Source organism: Tympanuchus pallidicinctus, unplaced genomic scaffold (genome assembly GCF_026119805.1).
Source record: "Tympanuchus pallidicinctus isolate F22 unplaced genomic scaffold, pur_lepc_1.0 scaffold24, whole genome shotgun sequence".
In the NCBI taxonomy this organism is placed as follows: domain Eukaryota; kingdom Metazoa; phylum Chordata; class Aves; order Galliformes; family Phasianidae; genus Tympanuchus; species Tympanuchus pallidicinctus.
This window is the reverse complement of record NW_026294741.1, coordinates 9,088,859-9,110,164: the sequence shown is the minus strand read 5'-3', so window position 1 is coordinate 9,110,164 and position 21,306 is coordinate 9,088,859. Positions and strand designations below refer to the sequence as shown.

Here is a 21,306-nt window from a genome sequence, read left to right as displayed (position 1 = left end):
GGGGTACCCAGAGAAGCAGGAGTTCAGGCATTGGGATCGTTGTAGCATCCAGTGTGTTTCACTTTTTAAATATAAGTATTAGAGGTGCAATGTCCAATTTTGAAGTGTCTGTACTGTGGTAAATCTTATGATTGGGCACACAGAGTTTCCTTGATACTTGCTGTAGCTGGGTTTGTCATTGATAACTTTCTGCCTTTAACTTTTTAGAGATTTGCAAAGGGTTTGGCTGAAGCTGTTACTTGCCTTAATTTGCCTGTGGAAGTCATTAACATGGGAGAATATGATCCTGATGATTGCCTAGCAGAGGAGGTAGGTACTTGGTATGAGCTTTTCTGGAGATTGAGGCTCTTTTCCTCTTGTGGTTTCTCTTGTCCTGGAAGTCTCCAGAGCTGTGTGTGACTGCTTTCTGTTTGATGTAGGAAAGCACAGCTCATCAGTCCTCACCACTGATCTTGAAAGTTACTGTAAAGCATCATGTAGAATATGCTGATACTGACCCTGGTTTTGTGTGAGCTGGTTCTGCAGCTCTGGCAGGGCTGCACCTGAAAGATTGAACACCAAATGAATGGACTGTGAGACCTCCATAGCCTTCAAAGCCTGAAGTGAGAGAATTCAGTGGAGGCACGCTTATACTGAGTAATCCTTGATAGATTTTTCATCTGTAAATATTGATCGTTGCCTCTTGAATCTGTGGGAGATGTTATCACTGCAGGAGTTTGTTCAAGAAGCTGTTGGTTGGGTAGGGAAGGTGGATGTCAAATTTTGCTGTCGTGTTTTTTTGCGTCTCTAAGGAACACAGCTTGATATTTCTTGGCTGATTTGGGGAGGCTTTGCATAGAGGATAGGCATTCACCACTGAGGTCACTACCTGCAGCATTTCCAGTCCAACTACAATTAACAAAAAAAACCCCACCCTGACTCCTTCAATTCTGTGTATTATTAGTGCTTGTCCTGATGTAAAGTGCTTTGAAAACTGCAGTTATCTTTCCTGTCCTTTTCTCTTTATTATACAACAGACAACCAGCAGGAACATCTGTGTGTTCCTGGTAGCTACGTACACAGATGGGCAGCCGACTGAGAGTGCAGCCTGGTTCTGCAAGTGGTTGGAAGAGGCTGCAAATGACTTCCGCTTTGGCAAAACGTATCTGAAGGGCCTGAGATATGCTGTGTTTGGCTTGGGAAACTCAGTTTATGTTGATCATTACAACACGGTGAGTGTATTCCCATTCTCTTTCTTTTCTGCTCCTCTGAATGGCTAAATCTTCCTGACTGCAGTAACCCTCAGTGGCACTAGTGGGTGGTTAGGGTTGGTGTTGTTCTGAGAATACACTGGTGTGTGAGCTGGTAAGGATTTGAAAGTGTGAGAAGTCAGCTTCTATTTCAGCCTTTGTGTGGACTTGGTAGCAATTGGGTTTAGGCCACAGGCAGTGCAGCTTTGAAACAGGTGTGCTGCCATCTGAAATAGGAAGGACACCAGTATTCATGGTGTGAATCTGAGTGGTTTTAGTGATGACTAATGAGAATACACTCGATAAATCCTTATTCACTTAGTTTCCCAGCTTTGAAAGCTTTCTATCATACAGTTCTAGAAGCCCTTTGTGAAGATGCAGTACTGGAAGCCCTCTTGCTTTGCAGTTTAGAGCATGTTTCTCAACTTTCCATATGTTTTCCTAGATTCTGTGGATCTTAATTTTGTTTCCTGAAGTAAAATATGATGGTATCTAAGCCTGATACTTAGTTTTTGGGTTTTTTTTTTTTCCTAACTTGGAGCAAAATAGCATGGCTTGCCACTGGATCGTTATCTTTGTATAGCTGCAGGCCATGAGGAATGTCAGTAAGCCCCTCACAAGCTAGTTCCCATACCTCACTTGTCACATAACCATGATAGCAGAGATTTACAGATTAAAGCCTGAGGGTGTGTGGTGATGTTCAGACTGACTTGTGTCCACAGTCTGAGTCAGCAGGTGATGGGGAGTCCAGAAACCCCCGCCTTGCAGTCCTGCAGCCGCTATAGCTCACCAGTTCTGTTGTCTTTGCTTTCTTAATTGCGTGTTTTCACTTGGTCTTCATTCAGTTTCTCCAATTTCTGTCCCATCCCAGGTTGGAAGAAATATTGACAGGTGGCTGTGGATGCTCAGTGCCAGGCGTATCATGACTCGTGCCGAGGGGGACTGCAATGTGGTCCAGAGCAAGCATGGCAGCATTGAAGCTGACTTTGAAGCCTGGAAATCCAAGTTCCTCAGTTGTCTCCAGGCCCTCTGCAGAGGGGAAAAGAAGCCCTGCAGTGGGAAGTGCAAGAAAGGGAAGTGCAAATCCCAAGGGAAGCAGAATAAGGAGAGTTCAAGTCGTGAACGTGAAGCGCCAGAGGTTGAGAACACTGAGGTAGAGCCAAAATCTATGGGTTCTTATTTCTGGTGTGCTTATTGAAATGCTATTTGACCTTTTCCTCCTCCTGTTCCGCAGGCCAGAGGGGTGCTGTGAGGGGCTTAGGCTTGATGCATCTTTAGTATGGAGTAGAAGGGAGAGAGGGGTATGAGATGGGGGATAGCAGGCAAAGTAATCCAGGAAGAGGAGCCAGTGACTAGTGTGGACTAGACTGAGTGGCTTCCATATGAGGAGGGAGCTTTTTGCCTGAGTGAGAGGAGGTGTGTTGTGACAGATGCTCCAAGGGAGTCAGTCTTTGCTTTGTCTTATGACCAGAATGAAGCCTTTGAGCAGTTAACCTGCTCCCACTTCAACGTGATGAAGCTCAGGCGCTTTGTTTGCATCCCAGGGGCCTCCCAAATAGAGCTGCCTGTAATCTGTTCCTGTTTGTTCAGGCAGGGGTACCCAGAGAAGCAGGAGTTTAGGCATTGAGATCATTGTAGCATCCAGCAGGAATCAGATCCTTCTGTATCACTTACGTGATCAGATAGGGATACAGCATCATGGATTTGGAGTTTCATGTGGTCTCTGTGCTACTGAATCATTAGAAATAAGGGCATCTCATCTTATAGAAGTTATTGCCAGCCTATAGTGTATTTCTCAGCACTCTTCATTGAGTGTTACTTGGTTTCACTGGTTAGTATGAGTGAATGTTTTTCTGTTGTCACAGCAGATATATTCCTGTTCTTTTCTCTGGTCACTTATGCAGGCTGAAGAGTTGTTTGAAACCACCAGCGAGGAGGAAGCTGATGCTGAGGAAGCTGGAGGCACAGATTCTGTTGTAGATGTTGAAGATCTTGGCAAAATCATGAGTCACATGAAGAAAGCCAAGGTACTGCTACCACAGCAATTACAGAGCTGCCAGGTCTTTGTTATTGATTAAAATATTGCCTGCTGGATTCAAACCTGCAGTGTGTAGTTAAACACGAACTGTTTACAAACCTGTCCCAGAAAAGAACCTACTTGGAGATATGTTGCATTTGGTTGTTTGCTAACTGGCTTTACCTTGTTCACTGAGCAAATGCTGCAGCATAACCCATTGCTCTGAGCCTGAATATCACACATCTGAATGTACAACTCTGCCACTGTTATCTGTGTCTAAATGCAAATCCTGTTGTTATACTTGGCTGAAAAGCAGGTGTGTGCAGTGCTGATATGTCATGGCGAGGGAGTGGAGTGCCAGCAGTACAGGTGGGGTGGCAACAGGCTGCTGCAGCATCTTCTGTGTCTTGCTTGCTACTGCCCTAAAGTCAGGTGCTGCATTTCATCTCAACAAACCCTTAATTTACCTTTCTTACCTTGCACAACTCATTGCTTTGCTGAAACCTAGCAAGCCTGAGCCAAGGTTACACAGCTGGACCCTATCAAGGCAAACCTTGTGTGACAGCAAGCTGAAGGCCTGGGAGGGAAGGCAGCTACAAGGAGAGTACAGGGATCTCTGATCCTTACTCTGTGGAGTGGGAGGGAGGTAACCCACTGCTTGCCTTCAAGTCAGATGTAAGGAGTAGCCCTGCTGGCTTAGGGGTTAGTCACCCTGCTGGGTGAGAGCTTCCATCCCTGAACAGCAGAATATCATCTTACCTGCTGTGGTCTGCAAGGGGAAAAAAGTATGTTTTTCTCTTGTTGATGGGGAAAGGGTCAACGTCGTTCACAGTAACTGTGCTGTGAGGTGGTGCTTCTCCTGTATGTGCTCACCACTAGAGGTCAGTGACAAAAAGGGAACTGTATTTTCTTAGCAGCAGGCATGAGAGATTATTTGAGACGAGCAGTTCTGTGAAAAATTAGGCCTTGAGTTCTCCCTGTCTGATAGAAATACAGCAACACCACGGCTGTGACTGCAATGATAAAATGCTTAAAGCTTCTCACACTCACTGATGTAGTGAAATCTGTGTTGTATGGTTTTGTAAGTAGGTGAAGACTTCATTGAAGTCCACAACTCTGGTTGGTGTGATTCAAACAGCAGGCTTAGCTTTCTCGGTGCCTTGGTTGGTGAGAGGGCTGTAAGACTGCAGGGTGTTTGCAGCAGCAGTGCCAGTGTGTAGATCAGGTTCCTGTGCCTCAGACCCAGGTGCTATCACTGATCTGAGATGGCTTCTGTCTGAGCACAGGTGCTTATCTGGAGCTGCAAGCTGCAGTGTTCCCATCTGCTGTCTTATCACAGGAGATGTTCTGCCCTGACAGCTGAGCACTGCCCTCTTACTTCTGCAGGTTGTCAATTCTTAGAGTGTAAATCTCTATGTGGGACCGTGGTGAGGATTGGAAATTGCACTTTTCTTCTGCATAGCAGTGTTCTGGCTGCTTTGAATGTGAGTTGTTATCAGCTGATGTGACGAAGGCCTCTGCAGATCAACTTTTCTTTGTCTCTGCATTGCACTACCCTAGGACTTGTCCTAGGATTTGTTTTGAAACTCTAAATGGTGCAGTTCTTGTTAAGTGGCCCTGTTTTGCTTGGCTGACCTGCCTACCTGCAGTTTACCTTGTGATCTACACTTCTGGTTTCACGTTGCTGTAACTTGAGCAGGTAATGGAGAAACAGCCTTCAGTGATGACTTCAATGTAAGTCTTCAGCCTTCTTGGACAGGTGTGTTGTTTCCAGAATGACAGCAGAGTAGAGCTGTGTGAATATTTCATGAGGGAGCCTGACCTGATGGCTATCCATAGCATTAGCTGGGAGAAAGAACAATGTCTCAGTGGTGAATCTCCTGGGGAATGTATGCATTTGCCAACAGGCTCATGTGAACACTTGAATTACAAAAAAAAGATCCCACAGGTGCAGTTATTTACTCTAATGAAAATAAGTGCTGAAGACTTGGTAAGAAGGAGCAGGATGATCTGTGTCTGTGGAAGTAATTCATTGCGTTGGGGCAGTTTTGCTCCCAGGCTGGGAGGGACAGTTGTTCAAATGCAGTGCATTTTTGGCTTTCTGAAGTTACCTCACTGTAGTATCTATGAATTTGTGCAATGAGAGGTTCTTGTTTTCAGTTGGGTTGCGTTGTCCCTTTTGGTCACTGATTCTTTCTCAGGATGCTGAGCAGTGTGAAATTGTTCTGACATTCTTTACACTGATGTCATCTGTTGCTGCAGTGATCTTTGCTTCTGGAGGCAGGTACATACAGGTCTCTGCATCACCTGTGTAGAAGCCATTGCGTTCAAGTGTGGGTGTTCCAGGATTGTATCACACTTCACATGCGGTGTGACTGGGGTTTGAAATATGCCTAGCAATTTCCAGTGTGCTTTTTTTTCCTTTTGGATTCCAGTGTTGTGTATTAACTCCTCTGCATGCAGGAGATGTGTGAGGCAGAACCTCCTACTCTGACAGAGTTCATCTGTTGGAATGTTCTAGGATCCATCTTTTGGCCTTCGCAGGCGTGCTGCCATTTGTGAGGATCACTAGCAGGCAAGATGGATGAAAAGCTGTAGCTCATTGACCTGCTATTATGGGATAGCAAAGTGGGGCTGTAGTAGCAAGTGCAGCTAAAAGATATTTACTCCAATCTCTGCAGGTGATCTTAATTTAATGCTGTGTTCATTTCCTGCTACTTGACTTGATAGAAACCCAGGCAGAGCTGTTTTGCAGCTTGTTTTGTGTATGTGTTGATGGCTGTTGCATTCTTGCATGTCACAGCTTTGTGTTTTACCTGGGTTTTTTGGGTTTTTGCAGTTTGTTTGGATCAGCTGAGATCCAGGGCTTATGAGGTGAATGGCAGAACCCACCTGCTGAGTATAGTGGTAGCTGTTGCACTGTGTGCACCGGAGAAGAGATGGATTTTTGAGTTGGGAATGCAGACACGAGGTTTAAGGTGCTACTTCTACACACTGTGCCAAAAAGCTGGCAGAAGGAGGTATTGAAAGGGAATCATTCAAATGTATAAAATGATGATTTAGTATGAAGGGGAACTTCACTCTTTATCAAATCATTTTCTATCGCTTAATGACTGTTTAATAGCTGCTGGAATGCAGCACATTTTTCTAAGTTTTTCAGTTTTTGAAGCTTGCTACCACAGGAAATTGTTGCAGATGATGCTTAGTGGGATTCTGACCAGAGCACAAACCTGGTTCAGTTCAGAAGGCACCTACAGTTCCATAAAGGGAAGTGCTTGAGCATGACAGTCCAGAAGTGGACTCCAGCCGTGGCCCAAGGAGGGCTGGGAGGTCAATCCAAGCTCAGCAGCTGTGTTTCCCAGGGCCCTGATGACTGGTGACTGCAGATACAGGCTGGTTAACTCCTGGATGTCTTCTGTATCTATTTATTCCAGCCTGGTTTTTTTCTTTAGGTTGGAAGTCTTGACCTGTTCTACAGGTGCTTTTATGCGGCAGCAGAAGGCAGTGGTTCGTGTTGTAACAAATGGACTCTTGTGTAGTTGTGGTATGCTTCTGCTGTCATCCAAAGTTGATGCACCCTGAAATACACTTACCAGTGAAATGTGCAATCTAATGGGTATGTTTGTGGCCTGCAAGACTGCAATTAATCACAGGGACACCATTTCTTAATGTAGATTATCTCCCACAGCTGGGAGATGGTGATAAACTGGAAAGGCAGATCAATCTAGACTAGTTCCCAGGGAATGAAACGGCTTTATTAACCTTCATGTTTATAAACTGCAGCATGAGGAGTAATAATAATAATAATCTAATTTTTTTGGATGGGCTGGAAGTAATCAAATAGGCATGTTTTGTTGGCACAGCTCAGTGATGAATGCTCCTGTTTTCCAAACCAAAGCTTAATGGTGCTGATAGTCACATTCTGAACATCAATACAAAGGAGGGGGGAGGGTGTGAGAACAAGGCTCAGGTTGACTTCATAGGGAAGAAGGTATATCTCAGAGTCTGTTCAAGAAGCTTGCAAGGTGCTGCATCTGTTGGCCGTGAGGGAGGTTTCTCCCATCTACTTTGGCTCCTCTTCCAAGAAAGCCATCCTAATGTGAGCTGTTCACCATCACTGGGGCTGGGAACTGCCTTGCTCGGTGCCTCCCAAAAGCCCTCTGTGGGAGAGGAAACTTCTAATGACGTTGGTTGGAGCCAGGCCTGACGTGAGGCAGTGAGTTTTAAGGCTTACTGATGGGTTTACAGAAAATATTGCGTGTGACTTCATTACAAGCAGATGATCCTAGAGCATGCAAAAGCTGGTAGCTGTGTTCTGCCTGAGTTGAAAAAGGCAGACTGCTGAACTGCCGGATGTAGAAACAGTTAAAAATGATGGGTGCCTTCAGAGATCCCCAAAAAGTTGTTCTAACTTTTAATGGGTGAGGGATGCATTGGGAGAGGGGGAAATGTGCTCTTATTTTCACCAGTCTCTGGGCCAGATTTTGACCTCTGCTACACTGGCTTGGAATTCAGAGTGATCTCAGCTTTTGAAATGAGCTTTAATAACTAGTATTTAATTGCTGAGGGGCTGCTTCTAGCCCTGAAATCAGGCCCAGGGACGCTTCACCTTCTCCACTTCCTGTGTTTAAGTCTTTCTTCTTTATGTCTTAATATGTTGTAATTCTTCATGTTAGACAAGCAAAAGAGATTTTGAGGCTTGACTTTAACTTGTAAATCCTGGGAGTACAGCATTTTTCTTCCCTTTTCCACCAGGTAAAGGTTACCTCTGCCTGGGCAGTCTCACTGTCTCTCCCTGATGAGCCTCTGTAGAGAGCTCTGAGGTCTAGGAATAAAGAGCCTTATTTCTATGCTGGTTGGTAGATCCCATACCCCTTGTTGCTCTTTTGTCTGTTATAAATTAGTCAATAAGTGGGTAGTGAGGCAGAGCTGTTAGATATAAAGATACAAAACGGGCTGGAAGTTGGAAGTCCCTGTGAGTATTGAGCTTTCTCTTTATTTGCAGCCTTTTCTGTTCTCTGTCTGTCGCTGGAGGTGATCAGGCTTGGCCTGCAGCAGCCCAGCCCATCTGCTTACCATTTCCCACCAACTTTTTGCTGTGTTTCTCGAGGTATTTCTTTCTCGTGCATTTTCTGAGGTTCTTGCCAGACAAATAACACAGCTGAAGTCCACAAATCAATGCACAGAATGATTATTTGCTGATGGTAATTGCTGGGAGAAGTGAGGAGGAGGTGGCTTGTTGATGTTGCTGCTGTATCCAAGGAGCGATGAGCGCAGTGATGGCTTGGAGCACAGCATCTGCTGCCAAAGGAGCGTGTTGGAGTAAGGTGTTAGGTCCTGTGTGTGCATCTGTGCTCTGCTAGATGAGCCTCACAGCGTGCACAGACTGCTTAGGTGTGTGCCAAGCCACGCTGTGGATTTTTCTGCTAATAGCATGGCTAAGCTTTTTCGTGGGGAAAGCTTCATCCTTTTGGCTACTGGCACGGGCAGAAGTGCTGTGGCTCCAGAGTGGGCAGCCTGGGTCTGTATTTGTGTTGGCCAATATCTGTGTGCAGAGGGTTGTTTCAACCCAGCTGTCACCGTGACTGGGATGGAGTGCCAAGCAGCTCCTAACTTTGGAAAGTGGGGCTTTGGTCTTGAAGGATGCTGAGCAGGGCTTTGGGTGTCAGGTTTATATTTTCTTACAGTTAACAAAGATTAATTACAGTGGAAACCAAGCAATTTCCGTTTGGGTTTAATCAGGTATTCTTTGTAAGATTATAATTATTATAATCTTGTGTCCTTTGGTCTGACAGTCCCAAAAAGCTGGCTAATGCAAATCATTGAACAGATTACAGGCCAGAGCTGTTAATTGAGTGCTTGAAAGACTTGCATATGGCTCCTATTTGGGGAAGTAGCAGAAGTGCAAATAGGATCTGTCCTTGCTGCTCTCCAGTTAGCTGATCACAAGCTTTCCTGCAGTCTTGGGCCAAGTGGCTTTCCTGAGAAGAGCAATCCAGGATGGGAGCTGTGTCTGGGGCTCCCAGCAAGGAAAGCGTGCGGTGTCTTGGCTGCTTGAAAGATGGGTGATGGCATGAAATGTCCTTTCCTTAGTCCTGAACTGGAAGGAAAAGAAAGAAATGGAACGGAGAAATCTTCTACAGAGCCATTGAAAAGAAGTATCCAAACTGTGCCGAGATGCTAAGGGACGTGGTGTAGTGGGGAAGTATTGGTGGTAGATGAAGGTTGGAATGGATGGTCTTGGAGGTCTTTTCCAACCTTGGTAATTCTATGAAAATATGTACTCTGTTCTGCGTGAGAAAGCAAAATGGGCTGCAGCTGAAAGTCTTGCTGGGTGTTTCAGGATGCTTGTTAAATCTTGTTTCCTAGGTTTTAGTTTTGATTCTTGTAGTGCAGGAGAAAGGAATAAAAATGTGAATATATGTCCCGGTTTTCAAATATAAACTACTCCCTTTCGGGGGAAACAGACACATTTCTTTTAGTTTTGATTCTTGTTTGCTTTGAAAACCAGTCGTTTTTACGGCGTGTCCAATGAAGCTTCCCAACTCCAACAAATGTTGACAGAACCATAAAGCAGCGTGTGAAATGGAGGCTTGGTTTAACTACAGCTTGTAAAAAGCCTTCCCTACAGCACAGCAGTGATATTACAGCTCTGTGAAGCAAGCCCGAAATCTCTTCTGCAGCCCTGCATATGTGCATACATTCTGGGAAGTGTTATCCCTGAAGATTCCGATGCTGAACCTGCAAGAAAATGGGCATGGATGGGATTGAGCTGCAGGGCTGTTGGAATAGCATTTTGAGTGGTACCTGCTGCTTGGAATGGTGCAGGGGACCTTGTGGCATTGCACAGTAAAGCAGGTATGGACAAACTCCTGCTTGGTTCTTCACTGAAGATTCGTGGGGGTTTTGATCATGCCTCCTCCTGCTTCAATCCAGGGCAGAGGAATGAATTGCTGAGCTCCCTGCTCCTTGGCTGTCATGTTCTGCTTTCCATCTGTCTGCTTTTTCTTTTTCTTGCTTCACTTCAGCCTCGCATGCCTAACTGGGCAGTGATGTATGCAGTGGGTACGTAACCTGTGATTATATAGACACCAGCAGCTATTCTTAATGAGGTTTCCTTGCTGTTAGGGTGCGTGCTGGTTCACTGATGACTCAATCCGAGTTCCTAATGCCCGTTTTTGTGCTCTCTGAGGAATGCTCAGGGCAATTCTTAGTGATAACTGACAGCAGCTAGATATCCTCAGTCCACGGGCTGAGCAAACTGCAGTTCAGTTCGTTGGTTAGGACAGTCAGCACTTGGAATCTGGAGCAGCAGTCCTGCTCTGTCCCTGTTCAGAGCTTTGATGCAAGCTGACACCCTGTGCTGGACCTTCTGCTCAGATTTTGGCCTCGTGGGAAGGCTGCTCTGCCAGGAAAACTGTAATGCCCCAATGGCTGGGACTGCATGAGGGGAAATCTGTTCTAACTGTTCTAAGTGTTGTAAATGCTCCCTTGCTCCTGCTCCCAGAGCTCTGCTTGGGATTTTAGCTCTTCATTCATGAGCTTTAACACTTCATTTAACCGTTCCCCTCAGCCAGTCGTGCTACCATTGCCAGGCTGCCTCTCCTCGATAACCTTGCCAACAATTTTCCCTTAGCTTCAGCTCCATTTCTCTTGTCTGCTGCCCCTGATGCATGACTGTTTTCTTAATGTGTGCACCTTTCACATGTTAGGAGCTGGAGGAGGCCCTGATGGATGATGCAGGATGATGCAGATGATGCAGTCAGGGCAAGGCTGGGGTTGCCTTGTGTTTGTCCAGGGGAGGTTAAGTAGGAAACAAGCTCAGTCAGAATTGAGCTGTATTCTGACTGTTTTCCTTCCTGGAGTAAAAGCTTTTCAGGGAACGTGTTGTTTTCAGCTCTGGCACGTGAATAGAGCAATGAGGCTAAAAACATAATTTAGCCTAGGGAAGACTTCTTTTGCATGGAGTTGATGCAATTTGCCTTTTTTCCTGCGTTCTTCCTGCCCACAGTCCTAGTTGGGAAAGCATTAGATGTAATAAAATGGGAAATGTGGTGAGATCTCAGACAGCTCCTGTGTAGGGCAGGGTAAATCCTGCTGGGCACATGGAGCTGCACTGGGCTGCAAGTCTGCCAGAAACTGGGATTGATTCCTGCTTCTTTCTGACTGTGGGTGCTGTGTTTGAGTGCAGGGAGGGTGGGATTGCAGTTTCCTAGCAGGGAGGTATTTCAAGGACACAAGGAGCTGGCTCCTGTCACTGCTTGCTTGATTTGTTAGGGAAAGATAGTAACTTGCTTTAGATTTACTGCGACTAGAGAAGTTTGCTCTGTGCAGATTTAACTTCATTCTCTGCGTTGGATCCCTAAATAATAGATATGAAAGGTTTATTAAGCAAATAAGTAAAACTCACTGGGGTGTGAATGCCTAAAGCCCATCGCCTGCCAGGCAGAGCCAGTCAGGTGCTGCGGATCAGAGGAAAACAGATGATTGTTTTGTTTACAGCCTTTCGCATCAGGATGAAAGGGAAAAAAATATATTAACAGCATCTCTGAGTGGAAGATGATTATTGAAATAAATGCCTCTGCCTTGCCAGCGAGGCAATTTTATTTATTTGTTTTTTCATGTTTAGGTGCTTTTTCTCTGCTGTTGCAGTTGCAGCACGGCAGGCAGGTAGAAATGCCAGCCCTTTAATTCAGAAGGACTTCTCCTGAAGGCTGCCTTGGATAGGATATCTTATTTGTAGTTAAGTGAATCGCTGTGTTTTTAATATTATGATGTTCTACATAATGCATGTTGAGTTCTTCTGGGGGAATTAACCTGGCATGAGATTGGGGAGTAGATATGCCAGGATGCATCTGTTCAGAAATCCTGCCTGGTGTTTTTCTTTGGATAGCTAATGAATCTGTGCTGACATAGTGCCCTTCCTTTGTAAATGGATGGCTGTGCCTAGTTCTGGATTAAATGATGTGGGAGAAGCTCTTTGTTTAAGAATTAATAGCTGAGGATTTTATCTCTTTCCTCCCTTATGCACGAGGCTTTTCCAGCCATATTAATATTTTACCAGTGAAGCATCTTGGGGTTGTTGAGTCTGGAAAAAAGGTGACTAAGAGAAGACCTCATTGCTCTCTGTAGTTGCCTGAAAGGAGGCTGCAGGGTTGATCTGTTGGGTCTGCAAGTGAGGGTGGGAGGGGGCAGGCTGGAGCTGCAGCAGGAAAGCTTACAGTGGGCGTTAGGAAGAGTTTCCTCATGGACAGGGTGGTCCATGGGATCCCCATCCCTGGGTTTAAGGGACGTGTGGCTGTGATGCTGGGGGATGTGGGTCAGTGATGGGGCTGGGGTGCTTGCCTCTGTGCAAAGAGCACAGGTGGGGAAGCGAGGAGCACTGCTTTCATTAGTGATGCTGAGGTGGGTGAACTCAAACTGGAAGCACGGGAGCGTTTGCATGAACTTCTTGATGACTTTGGCACAAAAGAGACTTGGATGTTGAATGGCTTGTTTTGCAGAAACAGAATGTCCTCTGTTGGTCTGTGTTGTTTATCCATAACTTCTCTAATGCTTCAAAAAAAAAAAAAGCCATAAAGAATTGACAGATTACAAGTTGCATGAAATATCAAAGTAATTATTTCCACTTTCATGCTTCTTTGTGCAGACATAAAGCAATAAATACCCATAGTGTCTCAGAAGTGACACTTACATAGTGGCAGACTCACGCTTTTCTTACGTGCTGGGATTTGTTTGTTTCTCCTTTAACTTATGCTAATACATGGTATTCCTGTATTTGTGTTGTTTTCTTTCTTTTAAGTAAACTCCAGGAGTTTAAGCATGTTTATAAAGGTGCATTGGAAGCCAGATGTGTGGGATGCAGCAGCTCACTGTGTGGAGTTGACTGCTCAGGGGGAGCAGCCTTTTCTTGCAGGGTCTTTGGTGATTATCAGATGTTGATGGTGCTCTTGGCTGTCCTTTGGGGGTGACTGGTAGAGAGCACAGCTCCTAGGGCAGTCTAAATCACTGCACTGATGTCTGTCTTCCCTGATCTGTCCCAGAAATAATATGAGATTGAATTTAAGTGTCTGTTACTGTCTTCAAACAGAGAGAACGTGAGCTGGAGGATGGAGATGCTGGAATGAGCTTGCTTGGAGAGACCTCTGGGAGGAAGGAGGCGGGTGAAAGGAGAGAAATGATAACTGCAGCCCTGAGGGATGCTCTCACAAAACAAGGTGAGGTTCTGTGAGCCTGAGTGCTGGACCAGGCTTGGTGATGGAATTCTAACAGAGCAAGTGAGACTGCTTCTGTTGGAGGAAGCTGCTGATGGAACTGCCAGTCCTGCCCCTGGTTAGAGCCTAGCAGCACAGCTTAGTCTAGGGCTGTCTGCTTCGTTGTTCTGGGGGGGGAATCTAAAGCTATGCAGTGCATCTCAGCATGATGCACGCTAACGTGTTGAGATCACCTGGTGCAATACTTCTGCTGTCAGCTTGAGGGAGAAGATAAACCTGCATGTCTCTGTCTTCCTTAGGATAGGCTTGGTAGAGAATCACCTTTGTTTCCGTCTTGCATTTAGTCATCTACTTTTATCTAAACTTCAAACTTCTGCTACTAAAGCTTCTCAGAAAAGAGAATCTGTCAAACCAGCAGTCTGCTCAGTGATTCAACCAATGAGCTGCAGAGAGCAGCGTTGATGAACTGGTGCATTTTTCTGAAACTTAATGGCAAGCACGAGAGGAGCAGGCTGAGGGTTTTGAACTGCAGGGCTGTCAGCTGTGAGTAAAGTTGGGAGAAGGGCAGGGGAAGGTGATGTGAGCACCCCTGTGCTGCAGCTGGGGGGATCACAGTGTGTGCTCCCCAGGATTTCAGTTGTTCTTCAGCCTGAGCATCTGTATGTGACTAGTGTTGTTCTGCCCATCAAGTGTCTGGCATATTTGCTCACTTTCTATTTTCATAAACTTTAAATAAAAAGCTGTTCTTTAAATCTGCAGGCTGAATGACCGAACCCAGCAAAAGCCTCTTTAAAATGGAGCTCAGCACAGGGTGGCAGTAACTTTGCCTCATCTTCTTGTCCATAGCTGCATCACTGCTGGTCAGGGCCAGTGCAGGGCTGCAGGAGCCAAAGGCTGTGTTGTATTGGCAGGTGCACCGTGCTGCAGAGCGGCTCGAGGAGCATTGCAGGCCTCCATTTGTGCACTGTATGGCCAGGAAGACAGATCCTTCTGCCTTCAGGGCTATTGGGAGGGTCGGTGAGCCTGGCTGGCAGGGTCAGAGGCACGGCTGCTAGGAATGGTGAGCAGGGATGGCAGCATCTGGCTGCTTCAGGGTCCTGTTCTGAGAGCCTGCAGGGTGTGCTGAGCTCCCTCAGCTCCTGTATCAGTACAGAAGAGCCCTGAGGGGGGAGATGAGGAGGTGCTGTGGCACTGATCTGTTGGGTATGGGTGCACCCTGCCCAGTGCTCTTCTTGGGGTGCAGTGCTCAGTTGGCTCTTTGTTATTCAGGGGGTGTCACAGGATTGCTTGATGCTCTGCCTTGCTCTGATCCAGGCATCACGGGTTCGGTTTTGGGGGGTGGATGAAATGTTGGTGTTTTAGTGCTGTACAAAAGTGGTTGTTGTAAAAAAAAATCAAAAATAGTGCTGGAGGGAAGGTTGCATTCCTGCTGTAACTTTCTGACACAAAGGCAGGTTCTCCAGGTTACTCAGATCTCTGATATTCCGTGCGCAGGAATTCATTGATCACATGAACTCTATTTTGTAAGTATATATTTCTGCCTGCCTTTGGCATCCAGGGTGGTGCCAGCAGTGGTTGTGCTGCATGAGGGTCCACTTACCTAAATCTGCAGTTTAAAAGACTTGAAAACTATTGTGTGTAATTTCAGCTGCTACCACCTTTGTGAACGCATCCCTCCTTTCCTTTCTTCTGCTCCTCGCATCGTTCCTTAGCAGTTGCTGAGCAGTGAAGAAAACAATCTGCTTTTCTTCTCTTTTTATGTCATAGCTGTTTTTTTTGCAGGTAAAACACTCCAGGGCAGTCTTATGAAGCTGTAAAAAATAAAATGAAACTCGCTTCTTCCCTCAGCACCGTCCCTTGAAAATAACAAGTGTGATACAGTCAGATCACCTAATTTATGAATCAACTGGCTGCTTTGGGTACAGGTTCAGTTTCTGTTCAGCATTATCCCTAAGGGCATAATTAGCCCAAGAGAAAGCAAAACCACTGGTGGTGATTCACAAGAAAGCTGTTTTTCTGAGCTGTGGTTGTGTAACAGGAGTTTGCCTTTGAGCAGCATCTCTTCAGCCCCCCGTAACACTTCTTAATCACCTTCAGACAAACTTAGCATGCTGCCTTGTAGGTAAACTGAATATTGCTTAAACAATAGTTTCATTTCAGCTGGAATTCAAAGGCAGCGCTGGATATAACCTGAAATGTTGGATGGTGCAGCTGGAGGCCCTTATGGCTGGCTGCCTGCAAATACCTTCATAAAGGTCCTCTGTAACAGCTGCTGCTTTGAAAGTCATAGCCAGTCTTGTGCTGTGAGAAGATGCTGATTTCCTCCCCATCACTGTTCAGTCTTGCATAAAATACAAATATGGCACGAGCCACTTAATACCCACAGTAACAAGTATAGCTGGAGAGAGGCTGGCAGTGTGCTCCTGCTGCTTCATCTGTTTAGGTAAATGTCATGAAATGAACTGAAAATAGAAGCAAACCTTTCAGGCAAGTGTTTCCTGTGGTGATTAGTAGGCGCAGCCTAACTGATGTTCTCATTTGCTTTCTGCAGTGGCCTGTAGGTTTGTGAAACAATCCTAGCCGGGCTGAAATCTGTATTTTTCTTCTTAATCTGCTCACACTCAGCAGGTCCTTGCTTCTTTCTTTTCTAAATACTTGTAGTTTTGTGGTAGGCACTGATGCAACAGGATTGGATTAATGTTTCCCAAAAGCTGACCCCACTGGCATTGAAGAAATCATTCTGCTTCCCCAAGCTGCAGTTGGGTTGCTGTCTTTACTGCTTAAGTGTGCCTTGAATTTAGCACCACGGTGTCCATGATATCTCAGTTTTGCTCGTATCCGAAGGCAAGTGCTGTTAGGAACAGCTTGCATCTGAAGTAGATGGGACTACTTCAGTAACCACTTCTGTCACGCTTTGACTTGCTGTTTGATGCAAAGATAAGCTTTTATCTGTGTTTTTCAGCATGTTTTGAAAATCAGGAGCTGACTTCAGAAGAAACTTGAGGGCTGGGCTTTTCAAGTGCTTATTGACCTTGCTTGAGATCAGCTTTCAAAGTAGTTGGTTGATGGCTTTTGCTGCCCCTTACTGATTATTTTTTTCCTCATTGCCTCAGCTTGGTTGGCTGTGCCGAGCTCTGCATCCTGGCGTTGGAAGTGAGATCTGCTGCAGAGACATTGCCCAGAGATTGGTGTTGCTGGGGTTTGTTTTGCAGGCTGTGCACTGAGATGTTGGCAGGCAGTGCTGGGATTCAGTGTCGTTTACGTGGAGCTCTGATACTGCAGGTGGCACTAGCAGCTCACAGCTGGGTCAGGGGTGGGTATTGCTGGTGCAGTCCCTGAAAGGAACCAGAGACTTCAATTGCTACCCACGGGAAGATTTAAACATCAATTTGTGAAATACAACATTCTTCTTTTGTGAATAGCTGTGATCAGGGTAAATGTAATGCCTGAAACCAGGCAAAGTTAAGCCTGCTAAATTTTCTTGTATTTCCTTAAAGTCCCTGTAAATAAATGGAGAATGCGTGGTGGAGGAAGAATCCAGGAGCCAGAGGATGCTGAAGTCCCACAGTGTGGAAGCTGGAGAGAGCTTGGTGATGAGCTGATTGCAGTGCTAATTTGCTGGTGCACTTAGCAGCAGCAGGGTAGACAAAGCTCAGCCTTTATCAGTGGGCCTGATTCTTCCTGTGTGTGTGATCACGGGAGTTGGAGTTACCCAGGTATACTAGAGAAGTGTGAGTGTAAGTTCACTCGTGTTTGAAGTGCACTGATCTTACCTAACATTTGGAGAGTACTGGTCTTTGAAATTAAATCCATTACGATGAAGGAGGTAAGGCTATATTCAAGTAAGCTTGAGATCCTGGTGCTGCAGCTGCTGCCCTGGCCCACCAGGGAGTTGAGGTTGTTGGCTGAGGCAGTGTAGGACACATGGCTGGTTCTTTGAGATGCCCTGTTCAGGAGTCCCATCATATTGTGTCTTGCTTTGCTTGCTTTCCAGCCAGAAAAAGGATTTTCCTCCTTGTGGAGCTTGTCTTCCCAGCATCCTGGAGATGAAGGGATCTTTTGCTGTTCAGGACTTTGGATGAGCTTTGCCTTGCAGGTCTTTATCTGCGCAGCATTTGAGAGCAGTTGGAAGGGGGCTTGTGGCTGTAGCTGGCTTGTTCTTTTTCTTCTGGCTGTTTTAGTGGATGGAGGTGGATGTTTGCCAAGCTACAAAGGCCCCCTTTGGGATAGGAGACAGCTGCTCTTTGCTTGGAGTAGCAAAGCCAGTGTGGAAGTTAATGAAACTATCCAGGCAAGGAATGGGCATCTCATTTCTCCATCTTCTCTTGGGTGAGAGGAGGTCCCAGGAGCATTTTTGTTGGGGTTTGATTAAAATGGAATGAGCTGCCATGCCTTTATGCCCATGGTGTTCTTTTCTAAGGTGTGCCCTGCTGGAGCTGCTTCTGCTGGAGGACATCAACATGAGTCATTTGTGGCAAATGCTTTCCAACAGCTCTGCCAGTAGTCTGCCTTACCATTCCTTGTCAAAGGTGTCAGGTGCTGGCAGCTTTTTGTTTTTGCTCAGTACTAGCTGCTGCGGGTGAAAATACTAATGGTCCCAGTGGTCATAAAAATCATAATTTGATCAGAAATAACGCGTTTAAGCATTGGAAGCTTTGGCAGTTCTGTAGTGAAATGTGCTCTTGGGTTACAATGGACATCCCAGTTGAAGTGAGAAGTGTTTGCTGGCTCTCAGCTGTTGGTGCTGGACTCGCAGAGCTGCTGGCATTGCTGTCCTTGGGCTTTGCTGGTTCCACTTTCATGACAGCGGGTCAGGTTTGTTTGCCTACCATGGCAGCAGTAATTCTTCCAGCAACTTCAGCAGCCTTTTGTTGCAAGTTAAATAAATAAACAAAAAATCAACATGTTCTTTGTGCTCCTCCACATCCTTCTCATCGTACGTGACACTTCAGCAGCTCCACTGATAGAAGTGGACAAAGTTTGGTGTGAAATGTAGTGTTTCTGTGTATGTAAGGTACAGCCCTGCAATCCTTTCTCACCAGCTTGGAGAAGGAAAGAGAACTTGCAGGCAAAACCTTCCTGCAGCTCCCAAGCCTGTGGTACTTTTTAAGAGCAGTTTCTTCCATTTCAGAGGAGGTTTTTAAACCAGCACCAACAAAAGCCTGCAGAGTTGATCCTGGGACAGAAAACAGGAGGTCTTTCCAGCCATGCTTGGACCATCAGAGAAATTCTACTTCCCAGATCCCAATTCTACTTCAGCATAAAATGCTGATGAAATGTGAGCAGGTTCCTTTCACAAACCACACTCGTGTTTTTCTTGCTCGTTCTCCAGCTTTAATCAGATCACTGCCTGCAGTGGTGGCCCGAGTGCAGCAGCTGTGGGAGAGCTTTTGGGGCGGTCCCTCGAGCGGAGCTGATGGATTGCTGCTGTGTTGCTGACCTGTTAACCAGCTCTCGTGCAAAACAACACAGAAGTGGGAATTTTTTTCCTGTAAGCATTGCCCTGGTTTGGAGTTCCCTTTTCTTCACTGTTTAACAGATAATACAGCTTCCAACAGACTTATTGAAGGAGATGGCTTGGTAGATCTGTGCTGGTTTGTCAGTACTGTGCAGTACTTGTTTCTCAGAAGCAAGCTTTGTGAAAGTCATTTGGGTTTTTGAAGCATAATATGACATCAGATTGGCTTTTAGCAGGCGTGCAGTGGCTGCGTTCTCAGAGGAGCGTGGCAAAGGCTTTGCACCTCCGGGGGATTTTTCAGCCAGTCATCTGCTTCATTCTTTCATAATTAAATCTTCTGCTCTGTGCTTTCAAAGGCTTCAGCTGAAGGAAGCTTTTAGTGTAGGGGGCTGTTCTGAAAGGTAAGGTGCCTTTGGTTTTCCACTGGACGCTGATGTGTCAGGATAGCTGTTAGGGCTGTTTATGAGGGTGGGTAGTGATAGGACAAGGGGGATTGGTTTAAACTGAGACAGGGGAGGTTTAGGTTGGATATGAGGAGGAAGTTTTTCACTCAGGTGGTGAGGCACTGGAACAGGCTGCCCAAGGAGGCTGTGGATGCCCCATCCCTGCAGGCATTCAAGGCCAGGCTGGATGTGGCTCTGGGCAGCCTGGGCTGCTGGTTGGCGACCTGCACACAGCAGGGGGTTGGAACTGATGAGCACTGTGCTCCTCTTCAACCCAGGCCATTCTGTGGTTCTGTGATAGCTGGGGGAGTCTCAAGTTGTGTAGCGTGACCATTGCAGGTGCACTTTTTCACACAGTGGATTGGATTTTGGAGAATGAACCTTTCCAACTGTTTACATGATGGAGTTGAAGTTGCATTATGATCCTAAACAGCTGCAGACGTGTTTTACACTAATGATAATTCATTCGCCATCTGCAACAGTGGCCATCTCAGCTAAAAGTCTGCCTGTGGTCTATTAAACTTGGGTTGGATTCTCAGGGCAAGCAGTCACCAAATGTTTATTGGCCTTGTGTTATTGCCTGATGAAACTAATTTCACCCAAAAGCTTGTTTAAAAACTTAATTCAAATTTTTGTGATAGTGACACTGAATTTCAGCGAAGCTTGGTGAGTGTCTTGGCCATTCAACACTTATTATCTAGTGTGGGATCAGCTAAAATAGACTTACGATCTGGGGTTCTTGTGCCTTTAGTCACGAGTAGAGTTTACAGGTGAAGTAATAATGAGCGTTTCGAATATGAGAGATGCTGTAGAGCCTTAGGATTTGAATATGCACAGATTGAAAAAACACATTGTGTTGTTTGGAAGGTGTCGCATCCAAATATTCACTTGTTTGTTATTGCTTACAAGTAATACTTCTTGGGTTTGCTCTTAAGCAGTAGATGGTGTTCTGTGAGCCCTGGAAACAGAGTGAGAAGGCTCTGCCTGGTTCTCTGTCTTGCTTTCTCCCATGGCTGATTTGAAACTCAGCACTTTTGGTTCCCACATAACCCTTTCCATTTTTCTTAGAGCTCTTCAAGCTGCTTTGCTGCCTGTGTTGCAAGCCAGCAGTTAAATACTTCAAGAAACGAGCTCATCAAATCAAAGGAACTTTGCTCACCTGCAGTAGATGTGCAGAGAGTCAGGCTTTGTCACTGATACTTGATCTGAACGTTCGTGTGCAGCTTGCTGTAGTGCTTAGCAGGGTAACCATGCTCCCACCAATGCTCCCTGTGCAATGAAGAGCTGAGTTCAGGCACTTCATACAGTGCTCATAAGAAGTTCTGCAAATGTGTGGCTTCTTCCAGTAACCACAGCTGTGACTCCTGGCAGCAGCACATAGGGTGAGTAAGCTTCTTTGTATTGCTGAAGCTGGCTGAAGTTTGTAAGGCTCTGGTTTGGTGTTGAACATTGGCCTTTACAAGGTGCTGCGGGCACTCCGTGTGCTGGACGTAGATCTGATCAACTTAAAGAGAGTGCTGCAGCTTTGGGCTGTGGGGTTTGGCACCGTGCTCAGCTCAGATGCCTCCTGTCTTCCCTTGAACAGCTCAGTGGATTTGGGCAAGCGTACCCTATTTCCTGTTTAACTCTAAACTAATGCTTGTTTCAAAGCAGCCGTGTTACTTCTGCTGACAAGTGATCTACAAGAGAATAATCTTCTATGGATGCTGTTGCTGGGTTGTGGGAAATAGAGGATGGTGGTGGCTGATAGCAGCACAAAGCCTGGCTGGGGCAGCTGTGTCAGAGGGACATATTGCTGTTCTCTGTGTTCATCTGATCCTTTAGGGACATGAGTTTGAGTGACACAGAGAGGTGTCAGTTGGGATTAGCAAGGCTGTTTGTGGAAAACTGCAGGAGAAACATGTAAGAGAGATCTAGAATGGGAAGAGATAATAGGATGCAGCTC

The 21,306-nt window shown here is 45.9% G+C and overlaps 1 protein-coding gene across 3 annotated transcripts in view; it reads left to right on the top strand.

The window, feature by feature from the left end:
* Positions 1 to 21,306, top strand: part of LOC128083354 (S-adenosyl-L-methionine-dependent tRNA 4-demethylwyosine synthase TYW1-like) — a 76,855-nt gene that overhangs the window by 3,031 nt on the left and 52,518 nt on the right. For all 3 annotated transcript variants that reach the window (XM_052688487.1, XM_052688486.1, XM_052688488.1), the window contains exons 4-8: positions 208 to 309; positions 1,017 to 1,211; positions 2,101 to 2,382; positions 3,134 to 3,256; positions 13,337 to 13,463. In XM_052688487.1, coding sequence (XP_052544447.1) covers positions 208 to 309; positions 1,017 to 1,211; positions 2,101 to 2,382; positions 3,134 to 3,256; positions 13,337 to 13,463 — 829 coding nt within the window. The remainder of the gene's footprint in view (positions 1 to 207; positions 310 to 1,016; positions 1,212 to 2,100; positions 2,383 to 3,133; positions 3,257 to 13,336; positions 13,464 to 21,306) is intronic.